Source organism: Hirundo rustica, chromosome 25 (assembly GCF_015227805.2).
Source record: "Hirundo rustica isolate bHirRus1 chromosome 25, bHirRus1.pri.v3, whole genome shotgun sequence".
Lineage (NCBI taxonomy): Eukaryota > Metazoa > Chordata > Aves > Passeriformes > Hirundinidae > Hirundo > Hirundo rustica.
The window spans coordinates 5,933,234-5,947,856 of record NC_053474.1 but is presented as its reverse complement, the minus strand read 5'-3'; the positions used below and the strand labels follow the sequence as shown (position 1 = coordinate 5,947,856).

Below are 14,623 nucleotides of genomic sequence, written 5' to 3'. Positions count from 1 at the left end.
GTCTGGAGCCGTGGAAGGCAGAGCCCCAGAGCCCATCCCAGAGCTTCCCAAGGAAATGAGGCAGGAAAACCCCTGGCTGGGAGAGTTCCAGGTGAGAGGAATATTTTGTTAACCTACAGCACCTTTTTTAAGGGTGAGGAACAGGAAGCTTTGGAAAAGCAAACACAAAGAAATCTCTTGGCTCTTTCAACATCTTGAATGGTGCTGGTTGTTTGTTTTCACCCAATTCTGTGCATTTGATGTTTTGTTTTAAGCAAAAAGCATTTTTTTTAGTGCCTCTGTCTGTGCCCTTCTTCCCCATTGTCTGCAAACCCAGCTTCTTTTTCCCAAACAACATTTTTGCAGTCCCCAAATCCCAACCAAAACATGCTACATTAATTTGAATTCTGAGTTATTTTCTGATGGTTCTTTCTGGAAAGTGTTTTTTTTTTTTTTTTTTGTCTCTTTTGTACTGGAGTTCAAATATTTTCAGAGCAAAACAGTGGCTAAACATTTTTAATAGGGAGCTCTTTTATCCAAATCCTTCACTGAGGAAACAGCTCCAGAGTGGTTTTATTTCCCTGCATCTAATTTAATGTATTAAACCTTCTGAGCACCGGCTTTCATTTAAATGACCTTTTTTTTTTCTTTATTTGATTCAGGGAGGGTGAGTGGGGGAAAAAAAAAAAAAATCCGATTCTTTTTTGATGGAACAACTGCAGGAAAAGGTTTCTGTCTTGAGCAGAATGAAAATGAGGATCTGAATGCGCTCTCCCACCATGGGACTCGTGGAGAAGCTTCAAAAAAACACAAAACCAAAATAAAACAAAAAAAAAAAGAGCCGACCTCAAACAGTTGTTTCTGTTAGAAATGGTTTGGTTTGTTCTTCCCTGAAACAATCCTGAGCCTCTGGGTGCCCAGGCTGTTGGCGAAATCATGGAATTAGAGAGCCGTTACGGTCGGAAAAGGCCTCCAAGAGCATCAAGGCTGAATCCCACTGAAACCAATCTCCAAGTGCCACATCCACTCATTTTTTGGGCACTTCCAGGGATGTGACTCCAGCACTGCCCTGGGCAGTCCCTTCCTGTGATTAACTCCCCTTTCCATGAGGAAATTCCTGCTGATGTCCAGCCTGAACCCCCCCAGGTACGACCTGAGCCCATTCCCCTTGTTCCGCCCTCGCGTTTGCAGCACACCGGGACTGGCTCTGACTTTTGGGAGCTCCAGGGATCCAGGAAGGCCTTGGGATGCTCCATGAAGATGTCCAAGTGGTCCTGGAGTGAAGGGACATGGTTATTCCAGCTCCAGGGGTTGGATGGGCGCATCCTTTGGGACACCACTTTTCCTTGGACTGTGTTCCCTTGGACACCACAATCCCTTGGATTTTGTGCTTCTTTGGATGTCATGATCCCTTGGACACTGCATTCCCTTGGATATAGTGTTTCCTTGGATACCACATTTCTTGCTGGGCTTTAAACAGCCTCCAGGCTCCGGGCTTTAAACAGCCTCAGCCCTTCCCAAGGGATTTTTCCTGGTGAGAGCAGCTCCCTTCCCGGTCACTGCTGCCGTCACCGCGGCCACCACGGTGAACCACCTGGGATCCCTTGATGTGGGCAGGGAGTGGAAGGCAGGAAAAGTGGATTTGCTTTCCCAGCCTTTGTCCTCCTCCTGGGTGGAGATTTCCAGCTGGGATCAAGCAGATGATCCCCGGGATCTGTGCTGGAGCTGAGTTCCAGCCTCACCCCGGTGATCCCAGGGTTGGAGCAGGCACAGAGGTGACTCTACTCCCATCCCACCCTTCCCAGGAGCTCTCCTTGGATCCATGTTTTCCTCTTTCTCCTGCTGCTCTGGACAAATAAATAAATAAATAAATAAATAAAAAGAGCCACACGGCTTCATTTTGCAATCTCGAGAGATGCCGGAGCAGAGGCAGCCACGGAATGAAGATCTCGTGTTCCCAGGAAATAAATCAGATGTTGATTGGCAAGTGAAATCCTGCCCAGCCTGCCTGGAATCCCAGATGAGCCCACCTGCAGCACGGCTGGGCCGTTCCCGCTCTCCAAACACGTTTTTCAATCCGTTTCTCTGAGCCTGCAGAACCAATCCCACTTCCCAATTCTCCACTGGGACAGAAACGCTGAGCTGAGCACGAGCTCTCCTCAGCACCTCTGGGTTTGTGTCTGGGATTTCTGGGCGGATCAGAAGGGTCTGGGAGTTACCAGAACCATTGCAGCAAATAACGAGCCGCTGTTACAGCAGCTTGGATTTTTATTTTTTTCCCCCTCTGATGGCTGTGGGCCATTTTCCTGTGATGTGGGAAACCATGTCGTGCAGTTCCCGGACATTTGATGGGATCAGCCTTGTCACACAGCCCAAGAACTTCCGTGAGCTCACTTTGGAGGGAAGCAAAACGTACCCTGGGGACATCGATGGCTGGTGTGACAAAATCAGCCACTGGAGAGGGAATAAACCCTGAGCCTAATGATCAGCAATCCTAAAGACCAGCAACCCCAAGGAGGGCAGGAGCAGGAGGGGTATCTCCCATGGGATCATCCTCTGCTCCGAAACGTGAGCCGGTTTCCCAGGAAAACTGAGCTCCCAGCCTGGAGAAAGGAGAGCAGCAGGCCCAGCAGAGAAATGGGGAGGGCAAAGCCTGAGGATTGATCAGCTCCAGTCACAAACGCCACTGTCCTCTCCTCAAGGAAATAAAGCAGCTTTAATGAGCTGGGAATAAATATTAATATCCCACTGCTGGACCCTAAGCAGTGGAAATCTCCATCCAGCCAAAACTGAGCCCTGGAATTGTCACATCCAGGGAAAGCTGGACCCCTGAGCCCAGGAATTCTCCCATCCAGCCCTCAGCTGTGCCCAGTTCACGCAGCTCAGTCCCTCTCCCTCCCTCCCAGCCTCTCCCTCTGCCCGTCCTCGTTCCCTGCCCCCAGGACAGTCCCCTAACCCTGGGGAATGCACATCCCGTCCGGCACCCGGAGCTGCCTGCCCTGCCCTGCCCTGATCACCCCGGGCCAATGAACACACCAGGCACTGGCAGGGCCGTGGGAGCCGCGGTTATCTCAGGATCATGGAATCAGCTGGGCTGGAAAAGATCTTTGGGATCATCCACACGCCCTTGTCATTAGCCCACGAGTGCAACATCCAGGTTTTCCTTAAACACCTCCGGGCACAGGGACTCCACACCTCCCATTCCATTGCCAGTGCTCCCATTCCACTGCCCAGTGCTCCCATTCCATTGCCCAGTGCTCCCATTCCAATCCCCAGTGCTCCCATTCCATTGCCCAGTGCTCCCGTTCCATTTCCCCGTGTTCCCATTCCAATCCCCAGTGCTCCCATTCCAATCCCCAGTGCTCCCATTCCAATCCCCAGTGCTCCCATTCCATTCCCCAGTGCTCCCATTCATTTCCCCGTGTTCCCATTCCATTTCCCAGTGCTCCCATTCCATTTCCCAGTGCTCCCATTCATTTCCCCGTGTTCCCATTCCAATCCCCAGTGCTCCCATTCCAATCCCCAGTGCTCCCATTCCATTCCCCAGTGCTCCCATTCATTTCCCCGTGTTCCCATTCCATTTCCCAGTGCTCCCATTCCATTTCCCAGTGCTCCCATTCATTTCCCCGTGTTCCCATTCCAATCCCCAGTGTTCCCGTTCCATTTCTCCATGTTCCCATTCCAATCCCCAGTGCTCCCATTCCAATCCCCAGTGCTCCCATTCCATTTCCCAGTGCTCCCATTCATTTCCCCATGTTCCCATTCCAATCCCCAGTGCTCCCATTCCAATCCCCAGCGCTCCCATTCATTTCCCCGTGTTCCTATTCCATTTCCCAGTGCTCCCATTCATTTCCCCGTGTTCCCATTCCAATCCCCAGTGTTCCCATTCCAATCCCCAGTGCTCCCATTCCAATCCCCAGTGCTCCCATTCCATTTCCCAGTGCTCCCATTCATTTCCCCGTGTTCCCATTCCAATCCCCTGTGCTCCCATTCCATTGCCCAGTGCTCCCATTCATTTCCCCGTGTTCCCATTCCAATCCCCAGTGTTCCCATTCCATTTCCCAGTGCTCCCATTCCAATCCCCAGTGCTCCCATTCCACTGCCCAGTGCTCCCATTCCAGTCCAGCCCATTTTGGCTCCTTTCGGGGAGGAGCCCGCACCATTTCCCGGATCCAGGAGCAGGGATGAGCCGGCAGCACAGGGCCCGGCGGTGCCGGAGGGTGAACAGGGAGCATCCGCCTGGATGCAGGAGCGCTTCCAGCCTCCCGCAGCCTCCCGGCGCGGCGCGGCCCGCGGAGCTGCTCCTTTATTTACTTTTCCATCCGCCTTGTTAGGCGCGGTTTAACGATCCCGGGCTGTCCTTCCTTAGCGGCCGGCAGCGGCAATGACCGCGGGGCACCGGGTGGATCCGGAGGGTGCCAGCCGTGATTCGTATTCACGTGGGGACATCTAGTGACCACGGCGACAAGTGCAGAGCATCCCGCCGACGGGAAGCCTGGATTCCAGCCGCTCCGGCCTCCCGCGTTCCCGCTCTGGAATCGCAGCGCCGCCGCTCCCGCTCCCCTTCACCCGCGGGCCGTGTCCCCAAATGGGTTTTGTCTCGGGGTCTTGGGTGTCCCGCCATGGGGCAGGGCACCCCCAAAGCTGCGTCACCCCCAGGGGATCCCTGCCAGGCTCCATCCAGCGGGATGTGCTGGGGGCACAGGGATAAGCCTGGCACAGCTTCGGGCCCCTCTGGTGCCCAGGGAGAGTCACAGGGACAGGGGACACCCCTGTGCCAGGGGGCGGTGGCGCTGAGCCCCCACTGACCGCGCCAGGGGTAGCACCGGGCAGCAGAAGGGTCCCAGTGCTCCCAGTTCAACTCCTGCAGCTCCCAGTCCCGCTCACCTCTGCGTAAATCCCAGCCCCGCCGGCAGAGTCAGCCGGGCTCCGGCTCCTGCGTCCCTCCCTCAGGAATGATTCTCGTTCTGTGCATGGCCCGGGCTGTGGTGTCACCCGGAGCAGGGTGTCCCCTGGAGCAGGGTGTCCCCTGGAGCAGGGTGTCACCTGGAGCAGGGTGTCCCCTGGAGCAGGGTGTCACCTGGAGCTGGGTGTCACCTGGAGCTGAGTGTCACCTGGAGCTGGGTGTCACCTGGAGCAGGGTGTCACTGGAGCTGGGTGTCACCTGGAGTCGGTGTCACCTGGAGTCGGTGTCACCTGGAGCTGGGTGTCACCTGGAGCAGGGTGTCACTGGAGCTGGGTGTCACCTGGAGCAGGGTGTCACCTGGAGCCTGGGGTCACCTGTAACTGGGTGTCACCTGGAGCAGGGTGTCACCTGGAGTCGGTGTCACCTGGAGCTGGGTGTCACCCGGAGCAGGGTGTCACTGGAGCTGGGTGTCACCTGGATCTGGGTGTCACCTGGAGCCTGGGGTCACCTGTAACTGGGTGTCACCTGGAGCAGGGTGTCACCTGGAGTCGGTGTCACCTGGAGCTGGGTGTCACCTGGAGCAGGGTGTCACTGGAGCTGGGTGTCACCTGGAGCAGGGTGTCACTGGAGCTGAGTGTCACCCGGAGCAGGGTGTCACCTGGAGCCGGGTGTCACCTGGAGCTGGGTGTCACCTGGAGCTGGGGGTCACCTGGAGCTGTGGTCACCTGGAGCTGGGTGTCACCTGGAGCCAGGTGTCACCTGGAGCCAGGTGTCACCGGGTGTCCTGTGGGCACCTCTGTCCCTCCAGCTGCTGCTGTGGGGGCTCCCCCCTCCCTGCTGTGCTGCTGTCCCCAGTGTCCTCTGCTCACACAGCCTCACCTGCAGAGGACAAGCACGGCTTTTGTTCCATTTACTGCTGCTCCAAAGCACAACAGCCAGGCCTGGAGCTTTTCCCTCCTGGAGCTGTCACTGTCCTTGTCACACCCCCAGCTCCCTGTGCTCTGGGCATCTGCTGTTATCCCAGCATGGATTGGGTGGGAAGGGACTTAAATCCCACCCAGTGTCACCCAGCCATGGCAGGGACACCTCCCGCTGTCCCAGGCTGCTCCCAGCCCCAGTGTCCAGCCTGGTCTGGGGCACCGCCAGGGATCCAGGGGCAGCCACAGCTGCTCTGGGCACCCTGTGCCAGGGCGCAGAGAAATAGGGCAAAATGTGCAAGGGTAGAAAACTTCTTATCCCTAATAAGAAATAAGTTTATGGATCTTTCCAGAGCAGGCTGGGGTATGGACAGACTGGAGGGTTTGGTAAAATAAACGTGCCCCACACGAGCCCACAGTGAGAGGTGGGACCAGAGCTGCCCTCGGAGCCCCAGTGCCCATCTGGAGCAGCACCTGGGACCATCACAAACCCACATTCCTGACATTCTCCCTGCCTCTGGGAGCTCTCTCTTCATTCCCTCATTTCCAGCAGGAAGGGCCCTGTGGAGCTCAGGATTTTCCATTTCTGCTCTAAAGGCTGCACTTCAGCTCCAAAACCACTTCCACATTTACCATTTTATCTCCCTGCCCCAATTTACATCCACCTTAAATTTCTCCCTTTCACCTGCTGCTATCAAGATCTCCTCCATACAAGTTTGAAATTAATCCTTTATTTCCCAAAGCAGACCTTGCTATCAGTAATTAACTTTTTTCCAATTAGCTGCTGAGACACAGTGGATAATTTATGGGCACGGTGATAAAATCCCAAATAGAGGTGATGGCACTGGAGGTGCAGGAAAGGGCAGGGAATGATTTCCCCTGAGGAATTAATCATTTTATGCTGTTCTGGAAGGTCCAACAACAGAATCCCTGAGATTCCAGGGAGCCCTGGCCAAGGATCCAGGTGGAACCACTGGGATTCCCCAGAGCTCTGGGCCAGGAGCTCCTGTGTCACCTGAGCCCTGCCCGCTGTGCTGAGGTGCCAAATTCCCTGTTCCCAGTTCATGAGGAATGTGGAGCTCTCAGTTTCCAGTCCTGACACCGGCTGGGTTTGGGGTTTCTTCCGTGGAAGGCAGGAACAGCTTTTACCCTGCTTTTCCCTCTCTCCAGAGTGGGAACTGCTTCTCCAGGAGAAGGTCACAGCAGGGGGCTGTGCAGGGGACACAGGGAGGGGAACATCCCTGCTGTGACCCCAGGGACATCCCTGCTGTGACCCCAGGGACATCCCTGCTGTGACCCCAGGGACATCCCTGCTGTGACCCCATGGACATCCCTGCTGTGATCCCATGGACATCCCTGCTGCCACCCCATGGACATCCCTGCTGTGATCCCATGGACATCCCTGCTGTGATCCCATGGACATCCCTGCTGTGATCCCATGGACATCCCTGCTGTGACCCCAGGAACATCCCTGCTGTGACCCCATGGACATCCCTGCTGTGACCCCATGGACATCCCTGCTGCCACCCCAGGGACATCCCTGCTGTGACCCCATGGACATTCCTGCTGTGACCCCATGGACATCCCTGCTGTGATCCCATGGACATCCCTGCTGTGACCCCATGGACATCCCTGCTGCCACCCCATGGACATCCCTGCTGTGATCCCATGGACATCCCTGCTGTGATCCCATGGACATCCCTGCTGTGATCCCATGGACATCCCTGCTGTGACCCCATGGACATCCCTGCTGTGACCCCAGGAACATCCCTGCTGTGACCCCATGGACATCCCTGCTGTGACCCCAGGGACATCCCTGCGGTGACCCCAGGGACACCCCTGCTGTTACCCCATGGACATCCCTGCTGTGACCCCATGGACATCCCTGCTGTTACCCCATGGACATCCCTGCTGTTACCCCATGGACATCCCTGCTGTGACCTCAGGGACATCCCTGCTGTGACCTCAGGGACATCCCCGATGCCACCCCATGGACATTCCTGCTGTGACCCCAGGGACATCCCTGCTGTGACCATAGGGACATCCCTGCGGTGACCCCAGGGCCATCCCTGCCACCACAGGCCATGCCAAGAGCTGTCACTGAGGTCATGGACAGGTCCCACCAGCCAGAATGGAGAACCAGAGGGGATGAGGGTCCTCAGGGCTGTGGGAATTACCAAGCTGGAGACTCCCCCTGTCACCGCCTGCCTCAGGACAGGGCAAGAATTCCTCCTTCCTGCCCGTCCCTGGGGCCCCTTGAGGATGCTCCCAGCACTTCCTGACACTCTGAATCCTTGGGAGTCACTTCCTCCAGCCAGATAGGGGAAAACCAACCTGATCCCCCCAGAAACCCCTGAGGGCAGGGAGCTGCTCCCATTTATTGGGATCCCAGCCTGATCCACGCAGCTCAGAATGGTGGGAACGGACAAACATCACAACCACTGCAAACCCCACAGAGCTGCTCCTGCCCTGAGCGGTGATTAAAACATAAATAAATCCCAGTAATTGCCTGCAATATTGAGCCACTGCCAATTTATGGCCAGAGCTCTGATCCTCGGGAAGTTCCTCACTGCAGGAATTACAGGGGGACTGTTCTCAGCCCTGGTGAAGATTCTCCCCGAGTCAAAGTGAGAAATAATAATTTGCACAACATAAATCCAGCAGCACCTTCAGCTGCCTGATCACTGAATTACCTCCGAGGAAGGAGGAGAGGAACTTCACTGCTGTTCCCAAAGAACAGGAAATTTCTCCAGCCCCAGACAGATTCCAGGGCCTGGAGGAAAATCTGGATGCTCCCAGCACTTCCCTATGCTCTGAATTCTTGGGATTCCCTTCCTGCAGCCAAGAAAGGGGGAAACCAACCTGATCTCCCCCGAGAATGCCTGAGGGCAGAGAAATCCCATTTATTGGGATCCCAGCCCAATTCCAGGGCCTGGAGAAAACCCACAATAACGCCTGGTGCGCTCCCCAGCCGTTCATTAGCAGCAATTACAGAGCTCGAGTGTTACAAATTGCTGCTGAAAGATGTCACGAGCTCCCAGCCCCGGCTTTAATTGAAAGCACTTTTTAATTTGATTACCAATGGCCCTGTGCTATGATATCTGCGCCCTGCGGGAGGAAATTGCTTCCCCAGAGGGAGAAACGCTTCCCTGTGCCTTGGGGAGCTTCAGGCTTCCCGTGGCTTCAGCACCAACAGGAGGCGAGGGAAAAGCGGCCAACGACATTTTTCCATGCCCAAAGGGCAGAAATTTATAAATTATTTTTACCTGAAGACCTAAGGGAACTTGGGACTTTTGATGGGACGACATTTTATGAATTATTTTACCTGAAAATCTAAAGGAACCTGGGACTTACGGCGGGACGCCGTTTTATAAATTATTTTGTCAGGAGAGCTAAAGGAACTTGGGATTTTGGGGACAATATTTTATAACTCATTTTGCCTGAAAAAATCTAAAGGAACTTGGGATTTTGGGAACAGCATTTTATAACTCATTTTGCCAGAAAAAATCTAAAGGAACTTGGGATTTTGGGGACAATGTTTTATAACTCATTTTGCCTGAAAATCTAAAGGAATTTGGAACATGGTGGAAAGTGGAAAGAAGGAGTGGGGCATGTGTAAGATCATAAAATTATGGAATGGTTTGGATTGGAAAGAGCCTTTAAAGGTCATCCGGTCAGCGAGCAGGGACGTCCCCAAGGAGATCACTTTGCTTCCAACTCCATCCAAACCAGCCTGGAATATTTGCAGGGATGTGGCACCAGCACCTCTCTGGAAAATCTCCTTTAAGGATGAGGCGGGGAAGGGAAGGGAGTTCCCTGTGCGCGCTGGGATCATCCCATCCTCTCACCCTGCGGGACTGGGGACACCGCTGCCGTGTTTGGTCCTTTGCTCCCCGGATAAACCGCGCGGGGATTCTCCCTCCCGCTGCCCCCGCGCAATCCATTAATGAAGCCTAATTAGAGCTAATTGACTTCGGGGCTGGCTTTTGTTGTTTTGAGGAGAAGGGAGGAAGGAGGATTGTTAATTAGTTTAGTTCTGCTTTGGCTGCAGCGCAGCCCCGAATATTCCCCACAGAAACGATTCTGGGCCTGACAATGGATCTTGGCCCTGGAGCACTGGGAGGAAAAAGTTCCTCTTGTTTTTTGTTATTTGTGGCCCTGTCTGAGGCTGGGCTCCTTGAGGGGGATTTTCCTGGGGGATGGGTGATCCAGAGTTTCGCTGGGATTGGGGTTTTAATGAGTGATAACCAGAGAAATCTGGAGATTGCTCCTTGATTGATGGAGGGGATGGATGGGCAGAGAAACTCTGGGAAAAATGAGGAGCAAAACTTGGATATAACGGTCTTCTCTCCATAAAAAAAACACAGGGAAGAAGAGCTGCTGTGTCTGCACTCCTGGAACTCCAGGATTTAGGAAGGATCCAATCCCCCAGGTCCTGCCTGGAGGTGCCTTGAAGGAGCAATGTTCAGGGTCAGCCCCTCCCATCCCAAGAACTGGAATGGGAATCCCTGGCCCCAGGAATAGCCCTGCCTGGCTCAGCCCCAGAAAGGGCTGGGAATTGTTTTCTTTCCCCAAAAAATGAGTTTTATGGAAGTTGTTGGGTTCAAAGTGGGCTGAGTGGTGGAGGCAAAGATCCAGCCAGGAATTTCTCCCGTTTCCTGAAAAATCAGGGAAACGGCTTCAGCTGCAGTGGAACCTTCCAGTGTGGGCACTTCCCTGGTGCCACGGCAGGAATGAGAATCAAATCCATCTTCTGCATCCTGAGGCCATTGCATTTTTACTTTTAGGGTGTTTGAAGAATAAATAAATAAGCACATAAGGAAATTACCTACAGGAGCTCATTTCCATGGCGGGTAAAGGAATTACAGCTGGAAATAAAAGAAACTTAATGATTAACCTTATCAGATGGGGATGGATTCTGATCAGCTGATTGAAGAGAGGGGAAAATGGAAGAGGATTAAAACAGAGTGAAGGATAAGGAAAAAACTGAGAACCAGAACATGCAGAAACAACTTCCACTTTGCTGCAGGGGTTTTTCTGCTCCCAATTTAAATATATTTAAGATGGAAAGTGATTCCACATGAGGAAAAGGATTCCTTGGGTGGCAGCAGGGGTGACTTGCTCCTCTGGGAGAGGGGTTTAGGAGGCTCCTGCACATCTGAATTTATTCTAATTTATAAAGAGACGTGGCTCAGGGGCTTTCAAAGGTGCACTTGGAATAATCCCACAAATGACTGTAAGAGGACCCTGCTCCTGTCAAGACACAAGTATGAAACCTCCACAATTTATGTGTGAAAACAGACAAGAACTCATCCCAAGGAGTTCAGGACCTGCAGGGGTTACCCTGGATCTGGGATATTCAGGATTTGCCTGAGAGGGTGCGGTTTTGTCACCAAGAGCTGCCTGCAGTCCTTGACTCAGTGCTTGACTCATCCCTGCATCCCCAGGGGTGAAAGAAATTATTTTTATTGTAAAAGAAGCTCTGTTTGGAGAGGGGGGCCTGGCTTTCTCTCTGGACTCATTTCTTCCCTTTCACAGAGATAAGAGGATGTGACATGAGATGATTTCCTGCCCGCTAACGAGCCTTTGGAGAGGTGGTGTTGTCAGGCAACCTCCTCAGCGCTCACACAAAGGACCACGCAGGCTTCCCAGATTTCCAGCAAACTTTTAATATTCCCCCAAAACCAAGACACATCTGCTCTGGTGACACTTCTGAACAGGCCAAGTCACCCCGAAAAGATTTTCTCACGTAGTCTCAGGTATAAATATTTTGATACAAAAAAAATAAAACCCCATAAAGGGCCCCACAAACCCCATAAACCTCCCCCAAGGCATCGGGCGGTGCCCTGGGGATCCGTGGCCAGGTACAGCTGCAGGGACAGGCAGCCTGAGTGCTCCCAGCCCACATCGCCAGGGAATCCAGGAGCAGGAGAGTCTGAAAGGTCTGTGGTGAGCTCGGGAGGTGCTCCGAGGTGTGGGGCGAGCCAGGGAGGGCGCAGGGATCGAGGCTCTGCTTCCAGGACAGCTCCAGCAGCATTCCCGGGCTGGGGGGATGGATTGGAGCTCCAGCTGAGGGAGTGGGGACACAGCTGGGCGCATCTGGCTGGTGGCAGAGCCACAGAGGTCCCTGATCCTCGTCAGGGTCACCCAGGGCAGGGGACATCTCCTGGCTGGTGGCACCCAGGGCCACAGAGGTCCCTGATCCTGGTCAGGGTCACCCAGGGCAGGGGACATCTCCTGGCTGGTGGCACCCAGGGACACAGAGGGTCCCTAATCCTTGTCAAGGTCACCCAGGGCAGGGGACATCTCCTGGCTGGTGGCACCCAGGGACACAGAGGGTCCCTGATCCTGGTCAGGGTCACCCAGGGCAGGGGACATCTCCTGGCTGGTGGCAGAGCCACAGAGGTCCCTGATCCTGGTCAGGGTCACCCAGGGCAGGGGACATCTCCTGGCTGGTGGCACCCAGGGACACAGAGGTCCCCTGCACATCCCCCAGCAGGCTGAGCCCAGGGCACTGCGACACTGCCACCATTCCCTGCTGGAAAGCTTTTCCCGTTGTTGTTCCCCAGCTCGGGATAAACCCAGCCAGGAGCAGCCTGGCCCAGCTGCCTGCAGAGCACGCTCAGGATCAGGACTAAACCCCACCTAACCACTGACAACCACCCGGAGCTCAGCTTTGGCCTCGGCACCCAGCAGCTGAGGGTGATTCGAAGTCACTCCGACTTTTAAATTAAATTATCTCATGCATAGAAACAAAAGCTGCAGCAGAGGATTCACAGAACTCATCATCAAGTACCCATTAACACATTGTATATATATTAAGCTTTAAATAATAATAATAAAAAAAATCTTTCCTTTCTTTTTTCTTTGGTTTTGTTTTGGTTTGGTTTTGTTTTTTTAATAAATGCACTCTATAGGATGCAACAAACTTGAGCCTGGCCTAACTCTCAGTCACACCCGTGCTCTGCCCTTTATACAAAGTCTGCTCTACTGTAATAATTCTTCCTTTTAAACAAATGCAGGTAGCCTAGACCTTAATAAAAGCTGCCCAGAGCCCTGGGGCTGAGCTGCCCTCCCTGAAAAGTGGAGCAGTTCTGGTTCTGTTACTTTGGGAAGGAGGTAAAATCTGCTGGGGTGGGTTTTTTAGATGATCTTGTTCTCCAGGGCTTCGATCCTTTTGGCCACAGCTTCCAGTGAGGAGGAGTTAAGGAGGAAAAATGACTGGGAATGTTGGGAGAGAGACTTTTTATGTGGGCACAGAGTGATGGGCCAAGGTTTTAACTGAAAGAGGAGAGGTTTAGATGGGATGTTGGGCAGGAATTGTTCCCTGGGAGGGTGGGCAGGGGCTGGGATGGAATTCCCAGAGCAGCTGTGGCTGCCCCTGGATCCCTGGCAGTGCCCAAGGCCAGGCTGGACACTGGCACAGTGGGAGCTGTCCCTGCCAGGGCAGGGGTGGCACTGGATGAATTTTAAGGCCCCTCCAAACCCAAACTGCTCAATAATTCCACGATCCCGGGCTGGCAGCACAGGTAAGGATGGGAGCAAGAGCAGAGGGAATCTGTCCCCTCCCTGCGGCGCTCCCAGAGCTGCTCGGGCTGATGGATTTCACCGGAGGAAGGAGCTGTCTGCGCTCGCACATCCTCCCACAGCCACGGATTCACTCCGAGAGGAGGAGGAAAACCGGGAGAACGACTGGGGAGTGTCGGAGGGGCTGACAGAGCTCCTGACCCTGAGGAGAGGAGCAGAGCGCTTTTCCTGGAGCTCCGGAGCAATTTTCTGCTCTTTTCACTAACTCCTGTTCGTGGTGTGCCTGGGAGAGGCCACCCACTGGGTGGGAGCCGTGACTCGCTGTGACCTCTGCACCGCACAAGTCCCGGATTTCGCTCAGCTCGGCTCTGGGAGGAGGAACAGAACTGTGAGGGCACAGCAGGGCCCAGAAATGTGTGAAGAATTCAGAGCGTTGCTTTTAAAATTAGATCCTCTCCTGATCCTCAGAGGTGAGAAGTCTCCCCTGCCCTTGTGAGCCACCCTGAGGCTCCATGAGTTCCTTTTCCCAGGAGAAGTTTTAATCCTACTCACAAAGTTTTGGTGGCTTTTTTCCCTCTTTCTGCCACTTTACGAAAGGCCCGGCAGGGCAGAACTCGGTCCCACCAGGTGAGTTCTGATGGATCCAACTCACCTGGCTGCAGGCGCTTCCAGGGAACAGCTCCAGCAGGATTTATCTCCCAGCACCGTGTTTTGGGCTGGGGGATGTGATGTGTCCGCCTGGGTTACCCACATCCCCCAGTCTGAGCTGTTCTGATGCAGAGCACCCTCTGTCCCTCCAGTGCAGGAAGGAATTGGGGCAGAGCTGGATGCTTGCTCTGGAGGAATTCCCTGCCTCCCACTCCAGCTGCCTCAGGACCCGCACCTCCATCTCCCCACAATCCCACAACTTGGAAAAAGCCCTCCAGGGTCGTTCATCAGCTTCTGACCAGCCCCACCCGACAGCAGCGCAGAGCTGGGAGTGCCACACCCGACCCCTCCAGGAGCCTCATTCCCGCCTCCCTGAACCCCAGCCCTCCCCCGGGAGCAGACCCTCCATGGTCCCACGGAAACCCCGGCCAACCCACCCAGTCCTGCCAAAGGATATGTTTCTGCTGCAGGGAATTGATGAGGTCTTCTACTTTGGTCTGGAACTTCACGATGGATTTGCACTCACACGGATCTTCCTCTGCGGGTCACAACAGCGAGAGGATGAGTGGCACAAAAAAAAAACTGATTAAATCAAAATCCCTCAGCCCAGTGAGACAGAACAATTCTTATTTTCTATGTCAGCAAT

General features: G+C 54.1%; 1 protein-coding gene across 1 annotated transcript in view; it reads right to left on the bottom strand.

Annotated features, from left to right (window-relative positions):
• Positions 1-12,678: 12,678 nt before the first annotated feature.
• Positions 12,679-14,623, bottom strand: part of MATN1 (matrilin 1) — a 22,482-nt gene continuing 20,537 nt past the window's right edge. The window contains exons 7-8 of the mRNA XM_040086297.2: positions 14,435-14,515; positions 12,679-12,995 (exon numbers count right to left, since the gene is read on the bottom strand). Of these exons, the coding sequence (XP_039942231.1) occupies positions 12,946-12,995; positions 14,435-14,515 (131 nt within the window). The 3' untranslated portion in view covers positions 12,679-12,945. The remainder of the gene's footprint in view (positions 12,996-14,434; positions 14,516-14,623) is intronic.